Consider the following 24,901-nt stretch of genomic DNA (forward strand, 5'->3'; position numbering starts at 1 on the left):
AAAATAAATAAATTCAATTCACAGAGGAAGAGGAAAAAAATATTTAGATAAAATCAAACAAGAGACACAAATTTAGGTTCCAGATTGAGAAATGACAACAAATAGAAGATAAAGAAGGAGAACGCATACCTAATTTTCTGAAGGAAGGAGACGTTCGTTGCAGTGCTGGCAGCAGAGTTTGCAGGCGGCGACGTAGGCTGCTAGTGGATAGAATAGTGGCGGTGTGCGTAGAGAAAGCAAAAGGTTGGAGAGAGAGTACAGAGTAGAGAGCACAGCAGCAGCGAAGAGAGGAGTAGAGAGCAGATCAGCATCGAGCTCAAAGGTTGCAGCCTCAACAGCAATAGTAATGGTGTACAATGAAGAGATCAGAGGGATGCTGGAGAAAGAAGTGGCTGCCGTTCTGGTCTAGGACAGGGTGGGAGACTGAGGGGCTGTGGAAGAAGAATATTGGAGATTTGAAAATAGTGGGTATTGTTGGGTAAGTAAAGAAAAAATGGGATGTCATAGTCGTTGGGGTATTTTTTGGGGGGTTTGTCACTCATGTATTAATTTGAAATCTTTAGATTTTTCATTTTTGTTAATAGTTTATTAGTTTAACAATATTTTTTTATATTTAAAGATCAAATTAAAATTATGATTAAAAATCAAATATTTCAAATTTAAACAATAAAATTTAAGAGGCTAAATTGGAATAAATTAAAATAGTTTGAATACCTTACGAATAAACTATGTCAAAATATGACAAATTAGAGGATTGGAAATTGAGTATGACTAACTTACATCCTATATATGTATATGTTATAAAAATATATTATAGGTGGGTATTAAACCAAGGATCTCTCACTTAGAGTAAAACCCTAAAAAATACCCTAGAAAATCCTAAAAAATCCTAGAAAACTCCTAGAAAACCCTAAAAAACCCTAAAAAATCCTGGAAAACCCTAGAAAACTTTAAAAAACCCTAGAAAACTTTATAAAAATCCTAGAAAATCCTAAAATAACCTAAGTACCTAACAAACCCTAGAAAACCCTAGAAAATTCAAGAAAACCCCTAAAAAATCCTAGAAAACCCTAGATAATCCTAGAAAACCTTAGAAAATCCTAAAAATCCTAAAAAACACTAGAAAAACCCTAGAAAACCCTTCAAAACCATAGAAAACCTTAGATAACCCTAGAAAACTTTAGAAAAACACTTAAAAACCCTAGAAAACAATAGAAAAATCCTAGAAAACCTTAGAAAAATCTAGAAAATCTTAGAAAAACCCTAAAAATCCCTCTAGTCGATGAAAAATGCGAGGAAGGAAGAGAAGCAAACATCTTGCTGGCACTAGACTCTGTTTTCGAAGAAGGGGAGCTTCTAAAGCGTAGAAGAAAAGGTATCCTTAAAATATTTATAGCAATTGAAGTAAATTAAAACAAATGGCAAATGCACATAGAAGTTTATATTTATAACACAAAGTATCCCTTTCTTTCTGAATGTCAAATGCAGGAGATCTTCACTGGAAGCAAGTATCTTTCAATATGAATTCAAATTTACAGGTAATTGCTAGAAGACCCTCAAAAATCCATCAAAAAATAATAGGCATAGGAGATAATCATAACCACTGATTTTGTTGATATCTCCAATTAAATAATTACATGGAATGTTCTAACAAAATTACAACAGGTTATAGCAAAAATGAAGAGCAAGCACATGGTAGGAACATTCACCAAAAAGAAGAAATGTAAGCTCAAAGTTTCATTCATAACTATTCTTTCCCACAATCTGAAAACCAATGCTTTAAGGTATGGCCTATAAAATCGCAGGTATAGTCACCGGAGTCTACAGTGATGTCCAAGCTTGGCCGGGAAGAGAGAAAGAAGACTTAATAGAAAAGAGGGCATATTTCGGAATTAAAACTGCAGAAAGGATAATAGAGTTTGAATGTGAGAGTAAAAGAGACAAACAGTTCTGGCTTGATGGGATTCAGTATATGTTGAATTGCCGTGCCAAAGCGGCATAAATATAAATAGAAAATAAGAAAAAATAAAATGGCTGATATGGGGTTGCTTTTTCTACTTCTCTTTTACTTTTACTTTGTGAGATGCTTATAAAGATGTACATTTGATAGAATAACTGTAAAATTTCACCAAGGACATTGATAGAGTACAATGATTTCAATGAAGAGGCATATGATCTAGAACCGTTACATTGTCACTCTAATTCCTTCAGGAAATCAGCATTATCAACAAAAGCCTGCATAAGTAATACACAAGTCAAACTTTAAAATACAATAAGATGGTATCATTCTATGCCAAAGTCTCGGGTATAAATGAAAGGGGAACTCAGATGATAGGTATAGAGAAAAAGCAGTAGTGGTAAATAGTATTTTGAGTTATGTTAGGTGTACATATCTTGCATCGCAAGTCATCCGACTCACCCCGTTCAACCGTGGATAGTGTGAGTCGGCATGGTGTTTAAAACAAAATATATTTTCCTAGTATTTCTAACGTTATTTCACATATGATTCATTCCTCTCTAATTACATATCATACACAAACCACCCATGAATTCATCATGATAGTTGACCTGGTTGAAGTCTTAGAAGAAGCACATAATAAATCCCATACAATCAAATAGATGGAAAGGTTATGCATACCAATTTCCAACCATCAGGGTCCGGGGTCCAAGCAAACTGCTATCTTGGTGTTGATAACTGGCAGCGGCCCAGGTTCACGAATAATCTTGCCTCCACACAATTTGATTGCTTCTGCACTCTTATACACATCATTTGTGCCTATTGCAATATGTGCAAACACATAAATGAGTTACATTCTAACAGTAAGATATAGAAAATAGACACGGAGAACAACACAAAAATCAATAAAACCACTTTCGAAAATGGAAAATAAATAGTATCTACCTGTCCATAGCCATTTCCTTTGTCATAATTAGTGATTCCGTAGATATATGTAAGTTCTAGAACAGTGTTCTTATCTTCAGGACCATACCCCATTGTGGCAACTGTATTCTGTAAACCAATCAGAATCAATGACAATTGATAGCTAAAAATCAATAAAATCATGTTTTTTGTTTTTACTTTTTTTCTTCACAAAATCTAATAAGCAAAGGTTACTGAAAATGAAAACAGAAACCAAACAAGCCAACTTGCGCATGATATTAATAATTGCCACCAGCATAAGTTTACCTTGTGCTCAGGATTGTCTTTCCTATGCAGAAGTTTCATGCCAATAGCCTTTTGAAATCCATAAAAAAAAGGAAAAATATTAATACATGAAAGAAAGATGGAATTCACTTCATGAAAGAACCTTTCACATTTTCATCCTAATAGGAGTAGAAAACACTCACTTTCTGATAGAAGACTATGGCATGGTCAAGATCACCTACACGAAGTGACACTTAGCATAGGGGTTCGGAAGTAAGTCCTCTTTCCAAGAGTTCAAATTCATAACCATCAGGATCTTGGATGAAAGAAGTTACTGTGCTGCCACCTTTGACAGGCCCTGGTTCCTTGATAACCTTTCCACCTTTTGCTTTTATCAGATCAACTACCTTGGCAGCCTAGAAATTGGAGTAAGGATAATAATCATCATAATTTAAGTCAGAAATTTGACAGAGACATGCAGCATACATGAAAATTGAGCATCAATAAAAGTAAATGTACCAAAAATCACTCTTAAAAAGACCATTTAGTTTTTAACTTCCTGTGAGAATTTTATAGTTTGAAGATAATAACACACATTGATTAATTGGCTGGTGATGTTAGATAAGCTGGTAACTAATGTTCATGAAAAATATAAATTGGTTCTTAATGCACCAATGTGTTCAATTGGAGACTCTATTTGAGTTTTAAGTTGTTGTTGCATAATTCTACAATATCAACAATCATGCTTTGTTTTCTAATTGTTCTATAATAGGAGCTTACATCTTCAACTACAACACCCAAATGACCAAACTCATTTCCAATGTCATACTTGTCCACTCCATAATCTGCAATGATCAAGAAATACAAACAAGAAACAAGAGAAGCACAAACTATTTTATGCTAAACAAAAGTTTGTATCTTGCACATCTAAACTCACTGTAGGTAAGCTCAACTGTAAAATTGGAATCTTCAGGGCCATATCCAAGAAAAGAATTTGTGTATCTTTCTTCAGGTATATCACGTTTTCTCAACAGCTTCATGCCAAGGCACTTAGTGTAAAACCTAAATATATATACACATTCCAAAAATGTAATCAAGATTCAAGAATATAGTATAATAATTGCATTAATTTAGGGCAATTGAAGCATCATAGGTAGCATACTTTATAGTCTTATCCAAGTCCCCAACACGGTACACAACATGTAAGAATCTTCTATTGTCATTTTTGACCCATTCAAACAAGTTTTGCTCTGGTTGAATTAGATTCTCTGCTGCATTAGCCTCTGCTACTCTAAACAATTCTAAACCTTTTACACCAAATAACAGAGATTGGGAATGTGGAATAGCTGAACAAATTGCCATAACAATTCTGTTAATATAAACAGAGTGATAATATAATTAATTAACTCTAAGTATCAAATGGATAATAATAAAGCTGATGTGAATGGAGGTTAATTACCAAAAGGACCCGAAAGAAGGTGAAAGAGAGCTAGTCTTCTAGAAGGGTTAGGGTTGTAAGAGGAAATGCATATAGTGATAGAAGGAAACTGAAAGAACAAGTTGTTGATAACATTAAGGATGAGGTCATGGCCATTTCCATTGCCATTTGGCAATGTTGTAAATTGCTAATGATGCTAGTTGCCTTGTTCTCTTCTTCCTGACTACCTAAACCAAACAGCTCTATCCACCATGCATCATGCATGGACAGTAATTATTGTTAACGGGATTTTATTAGATTGGGCTTTAGCCCATTGTAACTACAGCGTTTTGTAGAGTTTGGGCTTTTATTTACATCATTGAGTCTGCTCGTTTTAATTTCTTTCATCAATTCATTTGGCAAAACCTTTGTATAAAAATTCAGTCTTAAATTTCCAAATTGCGCATATTTATTATTTACCATCGTGATTTTGTTAGTATACAATATGTGTTGAATCTCAAGAAAGAAGAAAAACATATTGACAAATTAAATTACTAGTTTTGTTAGTATTCGATGATTATTTTAACTTTTAGAAAAAAAAAAGGGTATCGTTGGCATGAATTTTGAGTTGTAAAATGCATGCTCCTACAATCTATGTACAAAACAAAACCACATGGTAAAATACAATGATGTGGTTCTTTTTAGAATAACAAAAGAAGTTTATGCAAGAATTGGCCTAGTTTATTACCATTGCAACTTGGGGGTAGATGGGGGAAGAAGGTTGAAGATACAGACTAAAAACAAAGATTGAAGATGTATAATTTTTAAGGTAAAGTATATTTTTTGTTCTTGAAATTTGTTAAAAATTTTAAAAATATTCTTAAGTTTTAATTTGTTTCAATTTTATCTTTAATTTTTTCGATTTGCATCAATTTTATCCTTATTCTCAAATTTTCTGATCAAACTATGGTCAACACTATTTTTTTTTCAATTTTACCCTTCAAAATCTATTTACTTTCATCATTTCCAAAATATTATTTTGTCTCTCTTCCAAATACCCCATCACCAAACCCCTTACCACTACCGCCACTATTATCATCATATCTTCCCCTTAATCTTATTTCTAAACAGAATAAAGAAAAGAAATCGAAAAATCTCAATAAACTGATTCAAAAAAATAAAAATGGCAGAAGATTATAACCTTCATAATCAAGAACAAGAACAACAACAACAACCCACCAAGTTGCTCTAATTCAAAGACTCACTTCAACCCGAGTTAATGCAGTTCTTTGTACTTTGCAGCTCGAAAACTCTCGTGAGAAAATTAAAGACAAGCTTAAAATTTGAATGGACAAAGAATCGCACAACAACGAAGTGAGGACCGAACCTAAAAAGTTATTTGTTGAAAGGGACAGAACCTGAAGTCTCGGCATCGTCCCTATTTGTTGAAGGGAATAACCCTCCGATGGAATTCTTCTCGGCGTTGACGTGAACGTGGTTGATGGTGATCGGAATCCAAGGATTTTCTAGAGTTTTCTAGGGTTTTTCTAGGGTTATCTAGGGTTTGCTAGGTTTTTTCTAGGGTTTTCTAGGGTTTTTTAGGATTTTTTGGGTTTCTAGGGTTTTTTTATAGTTTTTAGGATTTTTAGGGTTTTTCTAGGATTTTCTAGATTTTTCTAGGCTTTTCTAGGGTTTCTCTATTATTTTCTAGCGTTTTTTAGGATTTTTCTAGTGTTTTCTAGGATTTTTTAGGGTTTTTCTAAAGTTTTCTAGGGTTATCTAGGGTTTTCTAGGATTTTTTTAGGGTTTTCTAGGGATATCTAAGATTTTCTAAGGTTTTTTTAGAGTTTTCTAGGATTTTCTATATTTATCTAGGGTTATCTAGGATTTTCTAAGGGTTTTAGGGTTTTCTAGGATTTTTAGGATTTTTTATGGTTTTTTAGGGTATATTAGGGTTTTCTAGAGTTTTTTAGGGTTTTCTAGGGTTTTATAGGTTTTTCTATGATTTTCAAGGATTTTCTAGGTTTCTAGTGTTATCTATGGTTTTCTAGGATTTTCTAAGATTTTTTTAGGATTTTCTAAGGCTTTTTTAGGATTTTCTAAGGTTTTTTTAGGGTTTTCTAGGATTTTCTAGGTTTTTTCTAAGATTTTCTAGGATTATCTAGGGTTTTTTAGGATTTTCTAGGGTTTTCTAGGGTTATCTAGGGTTTTCTAGGATTTTCTAGGATTTTTTAGTATTTTCTAGGGTTTTCTAGGATTTTTTAGGATTATCTATGGTTTTTTTTACAGATTTTTAGGATTTTCTAAGATTTTCTAGGGTTTTCTAGGGTTTTTTAGTATTTTCTAGTTTTTCTTGGGTTTTCTAGGGTTATCTAGGGTTTTCTAGGCTTTTCTAGGTTTATCAAGGATTTTCTAGGGTTTTCTAGAATTTTTTAGGGTTTTCTAGGATTTTTCTAGAGTTTTCTAGGGTTTTCTAGGTTATTTAGGGTTTTCTAGGATTTTCTAAGATTTTCTAGGACTTTCTAGGTTTTTTCTAAGGTTTTCAAGGTTTTTCTAGGGTTTTCTAGGGTTTTTAAGATTTTCTAGGGTTTTCTAGTTTTTTCTACGATTTTTTAGGATTTTTCTAATCTTTTTCAAGATTTTTTTAGGGTTTTCTAGGGTTTTTCTAGGTTTTTTTTAGGGTTTTCTAGGACTTTTAGGGTTTATTAGGATTTCCTAAGATTTTTCTAGGATTTTTAGGGTTTTCTAGGATTTTTAGGATTTTCTAGGTTATCTAAAGTTTTCTAGGGTTATTTAGGTTTTTCTAGGGTTTCCTAGAGTTATCTATGATTTTTTAGAGTTTTTTAGGATTTTCTAGGGTTTTTAGGATTTTCTAGGGTTATCTAGTGTTTTCTATGATTTTCTAGGGTTATCTAGGGTTTTTTAGAGTTTTTTTAGGATTTCCTAGGGTTTTTTAGGGTTCTCTAGGTTTTTTCTAGGGTTTTCTAGGGGTTTTAGGGTTTTCTAGGATTTCTAGGGTTTTTCTAGTATTTTCTAGCATTTTTTAGGGTTTTTCTAAAGTTTTCTAGGGTTATCTAGGGTTTTCTACGGTGTTTTAGGATTTTCTAGGGTTTTTAGGAAATTTTAGGGGCTTTTAGGATTTTCTAAGGTTTTTTAGGATTTTCAGGATTTTCTTAGGTTTTTCTAGGGTTATCTAAGGTTTTCTAGGATTTTTTAGGGTTTTCTAGGATTTTTTAGGGTTTAGTAGTTTTTTCTAGAGTTTTCTAGGGTTATCTAAGATTTTCTATAAGTTTTAGAGTTTTCTAGGATTTTTTAGGGTTTTATTGGTTTTTCTAGGGCTTTTCTCGAGTTTTCTAGGGTTATCTACGATTTTCTAGGGTTTTTTAGAGTTTTTTAGGGTTTTAGGGTTTTCTTAGGTTTTTTAGTGTTTTTTAGGATTTTCTAGAGTTTCCTAGGGTTTCCTAGGGTTTTTCTAGGATTTTCTAGGATCTTCTAGCGTTTTCTAGGATCTTCTAGAGTTTTCTAGGGTTTTTAGGATTTTCTAGGTTTTTTTAGAATTTTCTAGGGTTTTTCTAGGGTTTTCTAGTGTTATCTAGGGTTTTCTAAGATTTTTTAGGGTTTTTCTTAGATTTTCTAGGGTTATCTAGGATTTTCTAGGGTGTTTTGGAGTTTTCTGGTATTTTCTCGGGTTTGTTTGGGTGCTTAGGTTTTTTTAGAGTTTTCTAGTGTTTTTAGGATTTTCTAAGATTTTTAGGATTTTCTAGGGTTTTTTGTATTTTCTATGACTTTTTAGGGTTTTCTAGTGTTCTTTAGTGTATTTTAGGATTTTCTATGGTTTTTCTAGGATTTTTTAGTGTTATCTAGGGTTTTCAAGGATTTTTTTTGGTTATCCAGGATTTTTTAGGGTTTTTCTAGGATTTTCTAAGGTTTTCAAGGTTTTTCTGGGGTTTTTCATGGTTTTCTAGGTATTTTTAGGAGTTTTTTTTATGGTTTTTAGGATTTTTTTTTTAGAGTTTTTCGAGGGTTTTCTAGATTTTTCTAGGGTTTTCTAGGGTTTTTCTATTGTTGTCTAGGGTTTTTCTAGAGTTTTCTAGGGTTTGCTAGGATTTTTGTAAAGTTTTCTAGGGTTATCTAGAGTTTTCTAGGGTTTTGTAGGATTTTTCCATGATTTTTTAGGGTTTTCTAGGATTTTCTAGGGTTTTTCTAGAGTTTTCTAGGATTATCTAGGGTTTTCTAGGGTTTTAGGATTTTTCTTGGATTTTCTAGGGTTATTTAGGATTTTCTAGGGTTTTCTAAGGTTTTGTAGGGTTTGTTAGGGTACTTAGAATTTTTTAGGATTTTCTAGGATTTTCTAGGATTTTTAGAATTTTCTATGGGTTTTTAGGATTTTCTTAGGGTTTTCTAGGGTTCTTTAGTGTTTTTTAGGATTCTCTAAGGTTTTCTAGGTTTTTCTTGGTTTATCTAGGGTTTTTTGGTGTTTTCTAAAGTTTTCTAGGGTTTTCTAGGATTTTAGGATTTTCTAGGGTTTTTTATGGTTTTTAGAAATTTTTAGGGGTTTTCTAGGATTTTTTAGATTTTTCTAGGATTTTTCTATTATTTTCTAGGGTTTTTCTAGGATTTTCTAGTATTTTTCTAAAGTTTTCTAGGGTTATGTAGGGTTTTCTAGGATTTTTCATTATTTTTTAGGGTTTTTTAGGGTTTTCTAGGATTTTTTTAGGATTTTTTAGGATTTTCTAGAGTTTTGCACTAAGTGAGAGGTCCTTGGTTTAATACCCACCTATAACATATTTTTATAAAGTATACATATATAGGATGTAAGTTAGTCACACTCAATTTCTCCTCCTCTAATTTGTTATATTTTGACATAGTTTATTATTAAAATATTTAAACTATTTTAAATTATTCCAATTTAGTCTCTTAAATTTTATTGTTTAAATTTTAAATATTTGATTTTTAATCATAATTTTAGTTTTATCTTTAAATATAAAGAAATATTGTTAAACTAATAAACTATTAACAAAAATAAAAAATCTAAAGATTTCAAATTAATACATGAGTGACAAACCCCCCAAAAAATACCCCAACAACTAGACATCCCATTTTCTCTTTGCTTATCCAACAATATCCACTACTTTCAAATCCCCAATCTTCTTCTTCCAGTCCCTGAGTTTCTCGCTCTGTCATAAACCAGAACGGCAGCCACTTCTTTCTCCAGCATCCCTCCAATTTTTTCATTGCACACCGTTGTTGTTACTGTTGACGCTGCAACCTTTGAGCTCGATGCCGATCTGCTCTCCTCTCCTCTCTCCGCTGCTGTTGCGCTCTCTACTCTGTACTCTCTCCAACCTTTTGCTTTCTCTACGCACACCGCCGCTGTTTTATCCATTAGCAGCCTCCGCCGCCGCCTGCAAACTATGCTGCCAGCACTACAACGAACGTCTCCTTCCTTCAAAAAATTAGGTATGTGTTCTCCTTCTTCATCTTCTATTTTTTGTCATTTCTCATTTTGGAACCTAAATTTATGTCTCTTGTTTTATTTTATCTAAATATTTTTTCTCTTCCTCTGTGAATTGAATTTATTTATTTTTAAACTATTTTATTTTGTATGATTGGTTTGTGTTATTTTCTGGAATGATAGAACTTTGGCACTAGAATTTGCTTAATGGAATGGACATTGATGGCGTGTTTCTTCTTCTACTTTTCTGTGCATCTCTTGATTTTTGATTAATTGATTATTGAATATTGATGACTTGATCAGTTAAGAATATGGATTAGTTCAATTTTTAAATTTCTTTGTTCATTTATCTTTTTTATTAGACTAGTTCTGGGTTGCCTCGTTATGAGATGAAAATACAGTGCGATTAAACTTTATTCAATTCAGTGAGAGCTTTTTAATATTTGTGATGTGTTCTTCCCAAATAGAGGCTTAATTTGCTTGTGTATGATTAAACCTTGCTGCTTTATAAAAGAATGAATTAGTTAACATTCTGGGGCCTTAATTTGCTTGTCATTTAATGAGACTCTTTTATGGCTATGCAATTGATGACTGCTTGTTAAACCAACCATATTCTTGTCTTTTATTATTGTCTATGTTAATTTGTTAATAGAAATATATCAGATCACACAGAATATTATTATTCATTGAAAAAGTTGAGAAGTTGAAGAAACACAGTCTCTGGGATCACTTTCATCCCATTTTGGATTAAAAAAATTAATAGTTTACAATCAAAAGATGTCAATGAAGAAAATAAGTTAAGCAAAAAAAGAGAAAGAAATAAAAAGAGAAAGAAAGAAGGAAGAAAGAAAGTTGAGATATACATTGATATAAAGGACATCTAAAAATATATTGTGATGACTAAAAGATATCTCTATATATGTATCATGTTACTAAATGCTACAAAGGGAATGGACATATAACAAAAGATGGAGAAAAAATAATAAAGAATGTTGTGAGAAAATATTGAGTGATTGCTTTGGGAGATGACAAAAAGCTATCCATCTGCTGTAATTTTTTGTCTATTAAATAATAATGTAGATTAAAATGACGATAGGTGAAAACTTTTAATGAATGTTGGAGACCTGTATATGAATGTTGCAAATTATATTATGTAGGATATTTGTGTCTTTATTTATAGTCTATTGTAGACATAGTTATCAAACCCGGCTCGACTCGCCGATTCGACTGAAAACCCGATCACTCGGTCACCTGACTAGATCGAGCCACTCATTCAATTGATTGTGCAACAGACCTGGTTCGACCCGACGGGTTTTCGTGAAACCCGATGACCCAGCTGATTAATTTAACCCGGTCCAGGTCGTTTTTATTTTTTTTTCTTTTTAATACCTGAAACAGCGTCGTTTCATAACCCCTTCCTCCCCTTCACCTTTCAATGAAACTCTATGCCCAAATGCCAAATCTAAGACTCTTGAATTTCTGTGCTCTCTCCGTCTCTAGCTCGGCAGTCAGAACTCAGTACTCAATAGTCCCTCTCTCGTCTCTCCCCTCACCTTGACACTCTCAGTCTCTCACGGCCTCACCTCGTCGCTCTCTCAGTCTCTCACCTCGTCCACTCACCTTGGTCGTCGTCACGGTCCCATGCCCCTGCGCTCGCTTCGCTGGCGGCAGAAGCAAATGGAACCGCATCTGGTCCCTCGGGTGGTGGTGGTGGTCATCTTCTTGCTTCTCACGGTCTCTATCTCACACCTAGTCTCGATCTCTCACTTCCCTACGCTCTTCATCACCGGTAACAGAGGCAACAGATCCCGGTGAACTGGTTTTCGTTGTCGTCTTCTTGCTTTGAGCCTTGCCGTCAGCTTCTTCCTCGCCATCAGCTTCTCCTTCGCTCTCAGATTCCTTCGTGCAACCCGATTTGGTGAGTTTTCCCTGTTCTTTCTGTTTCAATTTTGTTGTTGCATCACTGCACTTTGATTTTGTTGCCAAAATAATTTGTTGCTGAATGTGTTGCTGAAATTTGTTATATCATAGTTTATGTTTTTGTTGCTGCGTGAAAGTTATCATAGTTATCAAAGCTGAATTTGTTGCTAGAACTCTAGAAGTAGAATTTGTTGTTAAGTTGAATTTGATGTTGAACCTATCATAAATGTGGTTGTTACTAGAAGTAGAATTTGTTACTGGATAACTGACTTGAGTTGAATTTGTTACTGAACCTTCTTGTTGTGTTGCTTAAAAAATGCTAAATCTTTTGTTGCTCTATGTTAAGGGATAAGAGATAAGAGAGTTAGTCAATAACAAAATCAGTTTGGTACAGTTAGTTAGGGTTTGTTATTCTGATGTCTGATCTTTTTCTCTTTTTCAACTCTGTTATAACTAAAGCTCTTGCATCCCTCTAAGAGGTGTGTAGAATTGATTCATTGATGGAAGAATAAGATGAAGTTAATTCAGTTCACTAGTTTCTTGTACCTCTCTCTTCAAACTCTTCTTTCTCTGTTTCAGATGTTCTGCATAACATCATAATGCAGTGTTTCTTATGGAAGATATAGATGCAAATCAAAGTGAGGAAAATGTTGATCAAGCTCCAAATTTGTCCTATGAAAATATAGATGTCGATTTTAAGATCACTTGGACTTGATTATCGATTATGTTATCTTTTGCTTACTCTTGTTTATTTAAATAAAGAAATTATTTTGTACTAGAAACTAGTTTATTATCTATTTTTGCATCATTAGTTGTCTAAAAATTAACATTTGATTATTATTATTATTATTATGTTTGTAAAGACTTGCATTTTAAGTTTTAATATGTAATTTTAATTTCATTTATATAATTTTATATTTTTTAAATTATGACCGGGTCAACCGAGTGAATCAGTGATCCATCGGTTTAACTAGTGACCCGGTCATATGACCGGGTGGATTGCCGATTCAGTTCTGATAACTATAATTGTAGATTTGTAGCCCTTTTTTCTTACTATATAAGTTTTAGTATATTAAAGGCAAAATTTCCAAGGCGTAGAGCGAAGAAAATGGTCAAACAATCAACTCAATTGAAGGAACTTAAAACCCAAATGCAGCAACCTCAATTCAAAGAGCTTGAAATCGAAGGTACAGCAAAATCAAATAACAAATTTCTTGATCAGCATAAAGTTTTCACTATTTATTTATTTTTATTAAACCTCTACCTGTGTGTTTGTGGCAGTGGAGCGTCAAATCAGTGCAATTAAGGTGGTTCGTAATGTTGAGATTGAGCGATTGTTGATGGAACTTCGTTTGGTTCGGTCGTGTTTCAGTGAGGAACAGCTCCGGAAGCCAATGCTGCAGGTCTTCGAAGAAACCTTACCGAATCCCTCAATTGTGAAAGATGAAGGGAATGGAAAATTTGATGTGAAGTAGAAAGAGAGAGGGAGCAGAATGTCCATGACTTGTGGTGGTGTAGGAAGAGATTTGCACGCTTCTCTATTCTAGAGGCTTTCGATTGCTTTTCCTTCGGAATGTCCTTTTTCGGTTCCTCAGTTTGGTGATTTTGAATACTCTAGCAATACTGGTAGTGTTTTCTCTTTCGATTTAACTCATTTTATATCTGAATTAAAGTTTCCTAAATTGAATTTAAAAAAATGGAAATGTATGTTACGAAACATACTATTGTTCTGCCCCTTAAAATGTTTGAGTTCCTTCAATTTTGAACGATTTTACTATAGATATTATAGTTCTTATACATTTTGGCATAGATTGTAGTTGATACTTGTTAGTTTACTTCTTTGTTGGTAGGGAGAACAAGATTTCTTGGTGATGAAAATCTTCATTGTAAGGACTTTGTATGTTCTCTATCTTTTCTGTGCACTTTGATTAATTGTATTTTGTAACATCCTTAGCTGGCTTGTTTGGGTCACTTACATTGGACTTGATGCGACATAAAATTAGGGTAGCTGTGTAGGAGCAACATTAATATAGCACTTCCATTCTCATTTCCATGATGTGCTGAAGCATCCACGAATTGATTTGAATGAGAAATGTTGCTATTCATTTAGGATCCTTTCATGTGCAGATGGAAGAGAACTTGTCTCTATTACTAGTTTCATTGCATACACTGCTAAATCTATTATGAATAACTTAAACAGCTTGCAAATAAAAACTAATTAGTGATTGCAATGTATTGTGATAATATGAATTGATTGAATGTCTGTTACATAGGTTTTTAAGGAGCCATGTGAAGCTCAGACTCTCACAAGTCAAGAAGGTCTTCAGACTCCCAATGTCCGAATTTTCTCCCTTTATTTTTTACTTTCTGTTTTTTATGGATGACTTTATGAACTCTAGTATTCATTGCTGAGGCTATTTTTTAAACAGTTGTGATTGATTTGGATTTGTTGCCTTTTGCAGGTGAGTAGTCAGCGCTTGTCTGTTGGGATGACACCCAAAACCCTTAGGCTGCTGAAACCTAGCGAGATGCTTCTCTCTGTCCATGGATCACCTTTTGGTGTTTACAAGGAAAATAACATGGAAGCTATATATGGTATGAAGCAAATGATCTATTTGAAACTATTGCTATATCTTGTTCATTTAGTTTCCTTGTTTCATGAAGAGATACTTTTCTAAAAATAAACTAACAAGAATGGTACTCGAAAGTTTATGCCGCTAATAAAAATAACCTAGAAAGATAACAAATAAGCTCCAAAAGATTTAAAAAGTAAGAAAACTAACTGGATATTAGTTATATTTTTTCATAAAATACTTTAGATATTAGATTTCGATGCGATTTTTTGCAAGTATTATTAGAAAAATGAGACTTTGTCATAGTTAAAATTTGGTGATTTGTCAAGGAATTTTTCAATGTTTTTTGTGAATGATTGAATTTAAAATAAAACGCACAAGTTGTTTGCTAAATACAAAATTCCTTTATCATTTATGTAAAAAAACATATGATATTTTTGTTAATTTTGTCACGTTTTTAAATCTTTTGAGACTTCTTTGTCATTCATAGAAATCTTATTTGGTTATTTTTCATAGCGATATGAGTTTTTTGGTGCAATTTCGATAGTTTAACTTGTTCCTAATAGCATGTGAGCTATTTTTAGCTCAATTTGTTAGTTACTTTATAAGCTAAGCTCTTAAGCCGGTGAGCTATTGAGCTTGAGCTAAAAATTTGAGCTCATTTATTAAATGAGTCAAACTTAACTTTGCTATATTCCATGAGCAGGATTTGGTGGAGTTGATGGAAGGTATACCGGTTCGGAATTCCACAAAATACTTCCGTTGTTAGTATAGCCCAACCGATAATCAATCCTCAATCCCAAATTAAGAAAGGGTGGTTGTCACAAGTGCTAACCACAAATAAGAATGTAACCAGAGTATTTAGACTCCGGGTCGTCTCACGAAGAATGGGCAAGCATGTGCATTAGCATTGATCAGAAATACAGGGTTGAGAATCATGGTGATGAAAATTAACTACCAAGCATGTCATGCAAGAAATCTTAAAATGCAAGAAACTCTAAATTTAAGCAATTAACTAAATCAAGAACTAGCAACTAAGAATTTTGGTTTTTCAAATATGAATCAAAGGTACTCTTGACTAAGCATGGGAATTGGGGTCTCTATCCTTGTCTTCAACTATAATTAGCCAATTGTGACGAACCAAACTCACTAAGTCTACCTCAAAGAACCTTAAGTACGTAACATTTACTCCTAGGGTTGAGGTACGTCAAGTGGTTTGACCAATTTCAACCCATAAGTCCCAACCAATCTACTAATTAGTAGTGGGTTGGTGTTAATGGGTGTCAATTTGGTCACTAAGGGTTCTCCAATCAACAATCCAATGAGACCCAATGACTCAAGGTCACCCAATTCTCATAACTTAGACCAAGAGTAATAGAAACTACTCCATAATTAAAGCAAACATTTCATCAAATACATATAATACACTAAATAGAGACATGTTCAAATTACAATTAAATTGAGAATTACGAGGACCCACTAATAATCATCTATAGAAACTACACAATTAACACTAGCAATCACAAGAAGCATCAACATATTCATAGAAATCAACACCCACAATGTTCATGAATTGGGGTAGAAAATTTATAAGCAACAAGACAACATAATCAAGATAAGATCTAAACAAAATAACACTAGAGGATTCAAATTGAGTAAACAAGAGTATCAAACAACAAGATCCAATCCAGTAATTTCACAATGGGAGATCAAAATCAAGCTAGATCTAGGGAGGAAGAAGAGTTTCCTCTCTAGATGAACAAAAACTACCCAAAAACTCAAAATGTGTCTAAGTGTCTAATGTGTGATCCCCCCCTTGCTCCTACAATCCCTGGGTCATTTCCATGCAGAGCTAGCCTTCAATTAGGCCCCTCCAGGCCTCAGAAATCGCCAGCCACAATTTCATTAATGAGGTCACGTGCTGGTCACGACGCATGTGCGCCAGGTGCGCGCGCGCGCCGATGAGCTCCTGAATCCACGCGTACGCGCACGGTACGCGTGCGCGCCGATGACGATTCTTCCAATGTACACGGGAACGTCAGATATATGCGAGTGGCCACAATAGTACGCATCCACGCGTGCGTGCCAGGTGCACGTGCGCGTCGATGACTGAACTCCAAGGCTCCAAAGCTCCATTTTTCTTCACTGGTGCATGCTTCCTTCTCCTCTTCTAGACCAATCTTGCTCTGAAACTCTAAAATCACTGAACAAACACGTCACGGCATCGAGTGGTAATAGAAGAGATCAAAATATAGCAATTCCGGCTCAAATAAGCTTGTTTTCAATCACAAGGTCAAACACGGATGGAGATACAAAACCATGCAATTCAAGTGGATAAGTGCGGAATATATTGACAAAATCCCCTCAAATCAGCACAAGATAAACCACAAAATTAGGGTTTATCAAACCTCCCCACACTTAAACCATGCATGTCTTCATGCTAAAGATAAGAAGACCAAAGGATATAGGGAAAAGAGAGTTGTGGAATGCAACTAATGCAAATGCATCTACCTACTTGGTCAAGGGTGAATCTATCCTCCAAGAATATATGGGAATACATAGGGTTAAGGTGACATGATAGTCCAAGAATCCTACCAATTAAAAGCATCACAATGCGGTGAACATAACTTGCAAGATGTACGCTTGTGAAAGCCGGGAACAAGAAGTTGAGTATCGAACCCTCACCGGAAGTGTATCCGCTCTATTCGCTCAAGTGTATAGGGTTCGCCACTCAATTCCCTTCCAATCATGCTCTCCAAGATTTGTCCTTCATCTAACAATCAACAATTATTTTAATGCATGCATACAGTTATCATGAGGTCTTATTTTCGGTTGTAATGGGGCTAGGGTGAGGGTAAGGATGCATGTATGGCCAAGTGAGCTTAAGATTTGTATCTTTGATTAGCTTAGATCCTCACCTAACACATACAATAACCTATGCAATTCTAATACATAACCTAGCTACCCAATTATCCACTTTTCCTCATGCTCATGTATTTCTCTTTAGTTCTTCATCTGCATGCATTGGTGATCATTGGCTTTGCCTTGGGGTAATTTGTCCCCTTTTCATTGTTTCTTTTTCTATGTTTTTGTCTCTTTTGTTTTTCTCTTTTTTTTTTCTATTCTTTTTTTTTTTACATTCTTCCTTTTCTTTCTTTTTGTTTCTCTTTGCTTGTCCCCTTCTTTTTGGGGATTTTATGTACAAGAGTGCTAATGCATGCGGTCCAATCATTCAATACATAAGTATGTTCTTACCTCCCAAAATTTTTTTCATTACAATTACAAAAACCTACCTTTACATCTACCCAAGTTCCCAGGAATTCCCTCCCAATTGAATAACACACACCCTCACTCACCTAAGCTAATCAAGGATCCAATTCCAGGGACATTCATTGTTTTCCGCTTAGGGGTGTTGACGTGCTAAAATTAAGAACAAAAGGGATTATTATGGGCTCAAAGTTGGTTAGCAACGGTAGATAAGGGTTAAGGCTATTTTGGGGAAGTGACTATTGAAATGATGGCCTCAATCATGTAAATGCATTCATTCACCAAATAAAGGACATATAGAGTCAGACAAATCAAGGATTACACTCATGGAAAGAGAACGTTCGCACACAAGAAGAAAAATAAGTAGTCATAAGATGTGACCACGCCATTAGGCTCAAGTCCCACAAGCTTGTGTTCTTAACTCAACAATCATGTTCCAAAGTACATTCTTCTAGCAAGTTTATCACAAAAATTTTTTTTTTTCAATTAATTGGTAGGGTGCCCTAAAAACACATTTTCTCATAAAAGGAAGTTATTACTTTGACCAAGTGTAAACTAACTATCATGCAAGGAGTATTCACAAGCAAAAGTTAACTAACATGCAATCTACTGACTAATCAAGAAAATCCATGGGTGAGGAAGAGATGGTTACCCATGGAGATCGGTCGAACGACCTCCCCACACTTAGAATATAGCACGGTCCTCCGTGCTACTAGCAATGCGCAAAGGAAGGTCGGGACCGGAACTAGCACTATCCTCTTCATCGGAGCTCCCGTCAGTTGGGTTCAAAGTGGATGTGAATATTTCGGATTCCTTCAGTTTGGGGGTAACACAACACAGAAGCTTCTTGATGTAAGTATAGCGGCATTGGTTGCGCCGCTCATATCTATCAATCTTCTGGTGGAGATCTTCAATTCGTTGATGGGTGGATCTTTGTGGTAGTAGTGATGATGATGTGGAAGGAAAAATAGGCTGCGGGGTAATGTCAAGACTTGGGGTAGTCAAGGGAAGCTGTAAGTATCTCCCACTCGGGACTACATCGCCCTTGGCCAGAATTATAGCCTTCGTGTCCGTGGTCTCCCAAGGAACACCCGCTGCAGTGACTAAAGAAGATAGCAATGCTGGAAATAGCAAATTACCCTGACCATGGACTTGACTCATTGCTTGTTGGACAAGAAGTGGAATGTTCACCGGTCTCTTTGTGAGAACACACCAAACAAGCAAGGCAAGATCCGCCATGAAGGACAACTTGTGGGTGCTAGGTAGCACATAGTGGGAGAGGATCTGGGCCCAAGCTCTAGCTTCTACAGTAAGGTAACGTGCATCGATGCACTTGGGCTGCATCCAAAGTCGTCCTTGGGTCCAAAATGTCTCTGGCTCAGCGATGACTCGAAGAATTGAGTCCCAATCAAACCTAAATGCACTCCGCTGACGTAAGACCTCTTGGTATCCATCCATTTCCCTTGGTACCGGTAGGACATTAAGCACTTGCTGAATAGCCTCTTCTAAAATCGGGACTTGCTTTCGGTGCACATATACTGACTGAAGAGATGAGAGGTGGTAGTTGGTATAAAACTCTACCACCCACGAGAGATTGACCTCTTGTGGTTTTCTCAGAAGAAAATCCCATCCTCGCTGCTCGATGCGGGGTAGGATACAATGGGCAATCTTGTTCGGAGGGGTGAGTAGATGCTCAGCATGATAGTTCCGATCAACCATGGCGGAGAACACAAGTTCACAGAAACGGTTGGGGAACCTTGAAAAGTCCCTTTCCGGATTGTTCTTCTCTTTTTCATCAATAGGAGCGGATGCCTTCACTTTCTTAGAAAGAGGTTTGGCTCCTAGTGTAGGATGCGCCTTGGAGGATGACTTTTGGGGCGCCCTTTTTGTGGCCGGTTTCCTTGGTTCCTTCCCCTTGCCTTTTTTGGTGGCCATTCTGAAAAAGGAAAGAGAACGGAAAACATTAAACCCAAATAATCATCTCATGGAAAACATCATGCAAGTGAGAAGTAGTGCCCAGAGTAAATTGTGGATCTTGAAGACGCGACAGCTGCACATGTGATCAAGAACAACTAAAGAAGCATGGGTCACAACACTTAGCATGGGATGCAAGAGTGAATAATGCATGCAATGTGGCATAAGAAGAGTGCACTCAAGTATCCAAAAGAAAGAACAAGTCATGTGAAGTGAGCATTCAATTGGTGAGCATAAAGTAGAATGGCTCAATATGCTTGAAAGATGGCAAGTGAATGAGGAAGAAGCACTAAACTGCGGGTACAAGACCAAAACAAACAAAAATGGCATGTGTGCATTTCCTCGAACACTTGGCGTGCAATTAACAAGTAATGAGCAAATATAAGAAACTCGCTCAATTAAAGCCTCAAAATGAAACATCAATCATCAACACAAGATCACTTACTTACAAAGTCATCAAATGACAACAACAAGATCTACTCAAGCAAATTAAAGTTCAAGTTCATCATCCATGGAGAAATAAGAAAGGAAAAATCAAATGAACAAGCAACAAGCAAATAAAAGTAAGAGAGAAATAAGAAGGTACTAAAAGAAGCATGCAACTAAAAGAAGAAAATGTGAAAAGAAAGTAAGAGATGAGAGTAGAAGAAGTAAAACCTTGAGAGGGAGAGAGAGGAAAGATGGGGTTCTTGCAAAAGGAGAAGAGGGGAAGAGAAATGTAGGGCCACCGGAGGCGGTGGTGGTTGCCGGTGGGTGAGCGGAGACAATGTAAGTGAAGTATGGAAGAAGAGGAAAGAGTAAGTAGTGGAAGAAGAGAGAATTAGAAAAGAGATGAGAGGAGGGACGAAGCAGGGGCGCGCAGTTTAAAGCTGGGCTGCGCGGCCGGCGCATGCGCGGATAGCGCGCTAGCGCGCCGATAAGGGTTGTACCAGAGAGTAAGGCCTACTCTGGGCCTACCCCGTGCCAATCTTTGCGCGCCCAGAGTAGGCCTAACTCTCTGGATGTTGTACCAGAGTTGGCGTGCGGCATAAGCGACGTGGACGCGCACAGTGCGCGTTCGCGCGTATGAAGAGGGTGGCGACCGACGCGGACGCGCCAGGTGCACTTGCGCGTCAGGTCGCGGGCATAGAGCAGGCACGACTTTGGCACAACTCTCTTGTTTTTGTACCAGATAGCTCAGAATACACACACGACGTACGCGCACGGTACGCTTGCGCGTCGATAGCGAGACAGCAGGGTTGCGCGCAGGCGCCACGTATGCTTGCGCGTGGGCCGCCTAACACGAAGTGGGCACAAAAGAGGCACAACTCTCTGGTTTTTTATACCAGAGTATAAATGCACCACCGGCGCGCGCGCGCACGGCGCGCTAGCGCGCGGATGCCCATTTTCCCCCCTTCTTTTTTTTTTGTTTTTTTTTTTTAACAACACAGGAAAAAAAAATGTAATTCAACATACTCTTGGCATACAATCAACTAGATAGGTTGAGAAAACACTCACAAAATCATACAACACTCAAGATGAAATATTTCAACAACACAACCAATACAACAAAGATTGCCAAGGTTGACAAAATCCTAATGAGTATCACAACATTCAAACAAATTCAACTATACATATCATATCAACATATATCAAAACAAGCTCAACAATCATCAAAAATCATGGAATTCACAAGTATCTAAGCTAGAAACAAGAAAGTATATACAAGAATGATCATACCGCGATGGGGTGTCTCCCACCCAGCACTCTTCTTTTACGTCCTTAAGTTGGTCGATCCTGTGCTCAAGCTTCCTCTTCTTTTGGGGCATCCTCCAGGAGGAGCACTTCCACTTCCTTGGGTGATTTGTAGCCATGGTACTTCTTTACTCTATGGCCATTCACCTTGAAGGTTGTCTTACTTTGAGGATCAAACAGCTCCACTACACCATAGGGTTTAACTTCCTTCACCTTAAAGGGACCTTCCCATCTTGAATGGAGCTTTCCAGGCATAAATCTAAGCCTCGAGTTGTAGAGGAGAACTTCGTCACCTTCTTGAAAATCTTTCTTCCGAATGTGGTGGTCATGGAATGCCTTAGTCTTTTCCTTGTAAATCCGGGCATTTTCATATGCCTCTATTCTAAGATATTCAAGCTCCTCTAACTGCAATTTTCGGGCTACACCCGCCTTGGTGATGTCCATATTACACTGCTTCACTGTCCAATAGGCTTTGTGTTCAACTTTCACTGGGAGGTGGCATGCCTTACCATAGACGACCCGAAAGGGGCTCATCCTTAACGGTGTCTTGTAGGCCGTCCTGTATGCTCACAATGCATCTCCCAACCGAGTGCTCCAGTCCTTCCTTTGTGGGTTTACCACTTTCTCCAGGATTCGCTTAATCTCTCAGTTGGACACTTCTGCTTGCCCATTTGTTTGGGGGTGATATGCAGTTGAAACCTTATGTGCTATCCCAGAGCGCTTGAGTAGTGCTTCTACTTTCCTGTTACAAAAATGGAAACCTTGGTCGCTCACGATTGCTCGTGGCGACCTATAACGGCACACAATATTATTTCTAATGAAAGAAATCACAGCATTGGCGTCATCAAGGTGAGTATGTATCGCTTCTACCCACTTTGAGACGTAGTCAACCGCTAACAGGATATACAAGTACCCACTTGAGTTGGGAAATGATCCCATAAAGTCTATGCCCCATACATCAAAGATTTCGCAAAATAGCATGGGTTGTTGAGGCATTTCATCCCTTTGAGATGCATTCCCCGACTTTTGACATTGGTGACACGACATACAGAATTGGTTAGCATCCTTGAACAGCGTGGGCCACCAGAATCCACAATCCAAAACTTTTTTCGCCGTCCGTTGTGGGCCAAAGTGGCCACCAAACTCGGACGAGTGACAAGATTCAAGAATTGGTTAGATTTCAGATTCTGGAACACATCTGCGAATTACTTTGTATACTCCTCTCCTCCATAAGTGGGGGTCATCCCAAATATAATATTTGGAATCACTCCTCAACTTATCTCTTTGGTGTTTGGAAAAGTTGGCAGGGTAAATCTTAGCAACCAAGTAGTTCGCCATGGGGGCAAACCAAGGAAAACTATCCGAAACAGCATGCAAACCTTCTAAAGGGAATGATTCATTGATCGGAAATGGATCATACTTAAGATTTTCCAAGCGGCTTAAATGATCCGCAACTAAATTTTGTGATCCACTCCGGTCCCTAATCTCAATGTCGAATTCTTGCAAAAGCAAGATCCAACGTATGAGCCTAGGTTTTGACTCATTCTTTGTCAATAAATATTTCAAGTAAGCGTTATCCGTGTATACCACTATCTTAGAGCCTAGCAAGTAAGATCGAAACTTATCTAAAGCATAAACAACGACTAAAAGCTCTTTCTCGGTAGTGGTATAGTTGGATTGTGCCGCATCCAACGTCTTTGAGGAGTAAGCGATGATATAGGGGAGCTTACCATCGCAGCAGAGTTTGCAGGCGGCGGCGGAGGCTGCTAGTGGATAGAATAGCGGCGGTGTGCGTAGAGAAAGCAAAAGGTTGGAGAGGGAGTACAGAGTAGAGAGCACAGCAGCAGCAAAGAGATGAGAAGTGAGCAGATCGGCATTGAGCTCAAAGGTTGCAGCCTCAACAGCAATAGTAACAGTATACAATGAAGAAATCAGAGGGATGCTGGAGAAAGAAGTGGCTGTCATTCTGGTCTATGACATGGTGGGAGACTGAGGGGCTATGGAAGAAGAATATTGGAGATTTGAAAATAGTGGGTATTATTGGGTAAGCAAAGAGAAAATGGGATGTCATAGTCGTTGGGGTATTTTTTGGAGGGTTTGTCACTCATGTATTAATTTGAAATCTTTAGATTTTTTATTTTTGTTAATAGTTTATTAGTTTAACAATATTTCTTTATATTTAAAGATCAAATTAAAATTATGATTAAAAATCAAATATTTCAAATTTAAACAATAAAATTTAAGAGGCTAAATTGGAATAAATTAAAATAGTTTGAATACCTTACGAATAAACTATGTCAAAATATGACAAATTAGAGGATTGGAAATTGAGTGTGACTAACTTACATCCTATATATGTATATATTATAAAAATATGTTATAGGTGGTATTAAACCAAGGATCTCTCACTTAGTGCAAAACCCTAAAAAATCCTAGAAAACTCTTAAAAACCCCTAAAAAACCCTAAATAATCCTGGAAAATCTTAGAAAACCCTAAAAAACCCTAGAAAACTCTAGATAACCCTAGAAAACTTTAGATAAACCCTAGAAAACCCTAAAAAAAACCTAAGTACCCTAACAAACCCTAGAAAACCCTAGAAAATCCAAGAAAAACCCTAAAAAATCCTAGAAAATCCTAGAAAATCCTACAAAACCCTAGAAAATCCTAAAAATCCTAAAAAACACTAGAAAAACCCTAGAAAATCCTACAAAACCCTAGAAATTCCTAGATAACCCTAGAAAACTTTAGAAAAACCCTTGAAAACCCTAGAAAATAATAGAAAAATCCTAGAAAACCTCAGAAAATCTAGAAAATCCTAGAAAAATCCTAAAAATCCTAAAAACCATAAAAAAAATCTAAAAAAACACTAAAAATCTTAGAAAATTTTAGAAAATCCTAGAAAAAACCTAGAAAACTTTAGTAAACCCTAGAAAACCCTAGAAAAATCCTAGAAAACCCAAAATAACACTAGAAAATCCTCGAAAACTCTAGAAAACCCTAGATAACCCTAAAAATCATAAAAATATCCTAGAAAAAACCATAAAAAACCCTAGAAAAACCATAAAAAAACCCTAGAAAATCCTAAAAACCATAAAAAATCCTAGAAAATCTTAGAAAAAACTTAGAAAACTCTAGAAGATCCTAGAAAACTCTAGAAAACTCATAAAAACCCTAGAAAACCCTAGATAACTCTAAAAAAATCCTAGAAAACCCTAAAAAAATTCTAGAAAAATCATAGAAAACCAGAGAAAAACCTAGAAGATCATAGAAAACTGTAGAAAAACCCTAGAAAACTCTAGAAGATCCTAAAAAATCCTAGAAAATAGTAAAAATCTCTAGAAATCCCTTAATAACACTAGAAAATCTTTGATAACCCTAGAAAATCCTAAAAAAAATCTTAGAATACAATAAAAAC

The 24,901-nt window shown here is 36.1% G+C and overlaps 2 protein-coding genes and 1 pseudogene across 2 annotated transcripts; 2 read left to right on the forward strand and 1 right to left on the reverse strand.

Annotated features, from left to right (window-relative positions):
• The first annotated feature begins 356 nt into the window (after positions 1-356).
• On the forward strand, positions 357-2,002 carry LOC140177171 (VAN3-binding protein-like). Its single transcript, XM_072210000.1, has 5 exons — positions 357-478; positions 1,257-1,375; positions 1,489-1,538; positions 1,666-1,723; positions 1,806-2,002. Exons 1-5 carry the CDS (start codon positions 357-359, stop codon positions 2,000-2,002), a joined length of 546 nt encoding a protein of 181 aa, XP_072066101.1.
• A 191-nt stretch (positions 2,003-2,193) lies between these two features.
• Positions 2,194-9,948, reverse strand: LOC112729031 (putative lactoylglutathione lyase; annotated as a pseudogene).
• Positions 9,949-13,045: 3,097 nt separating this feature from the next.
• On the forward strand, positions 13,046-15,284 carry LOC140177172 (uncharacterized). The gene is made up of 5 exons (XM_072210001.1): positions 13,046-13,124; positions 13,219-13,403; positions 14,211-14,273; positions 14,400-14,532; positions 15,217-15,284. The coding sequence occupies exons 1-5, from the start codon at positions 13,046-13,048 to the stop codon at positions 15,282-15,284; spliced, it is 528 nt and encodes a 175-aa protein (XP_072066102.1).
• The last annotated feature ends 9,617 nt before the right edge of the window (positions 15,285-24,901 follow it).

Source organism: Arachis hypogaea, chromosome 12, assembly GCF_003086295.3.
Source record: "Arachis hypogaea cultivar Tifrunner chromosome 12, arahy.Tifrunner.gnm2.J5K5, whole genome shotgun sequence".
NCBI lineage: Eukaryota > Viridiplantae > Streptophyta > Magnoliopsida > Fabales > Fabaceae > Arachis > Arachis hypogaea.

Excerpts from the sequence above, each read along its gene's own strand:
- LOC140177172 (XM_072210001.1), top strand. The coding sequence starts at position 13,046 with ATGGTCAAACAATCAACTCAATTGAAGGAACTTAAAACCCAAATGCAG. Across the intron at positions 13,404-14,210 it reads AAGGGAATGGAAAATTTGAT|GTTTTTAAGGAGCCATGTGA; the intron begins GTGAAGTAGAAA and ends TCTGTTACATAG. Across the intron at positions 14,274-14,399 it reads AAGGTCTTCAGACTCCCAAT|GTGAGTAGTCAGCGCTTGTC; the intron begins GTCCGAATTTTC and ends TGCCTTTTGCAG.
- LOC140177171 (XM_072210000.1), top strand. The coding sequence starts at position 357 with ATGAAGAGATCAGAGGGATGCTGGAGAAAGAAGTGGCTGCCGTTCTGG. Across the intron at positions 1,376-1,488 it reads TCTAAAGCGTAGAAGAAAAG|GAGATCTTCACTGGAAGCAA; the intron begins GTATCCTTAAAA and ends TGTCAAATGCAG. Across the intron at positions 1,724-1,805 it reads ATTCACCAAAAAGAAGAAAT|GTATAGTCACCGGAGTCTAC; the intron begins GTAAGCTCAAAG and ends ATAAAATCGCAG.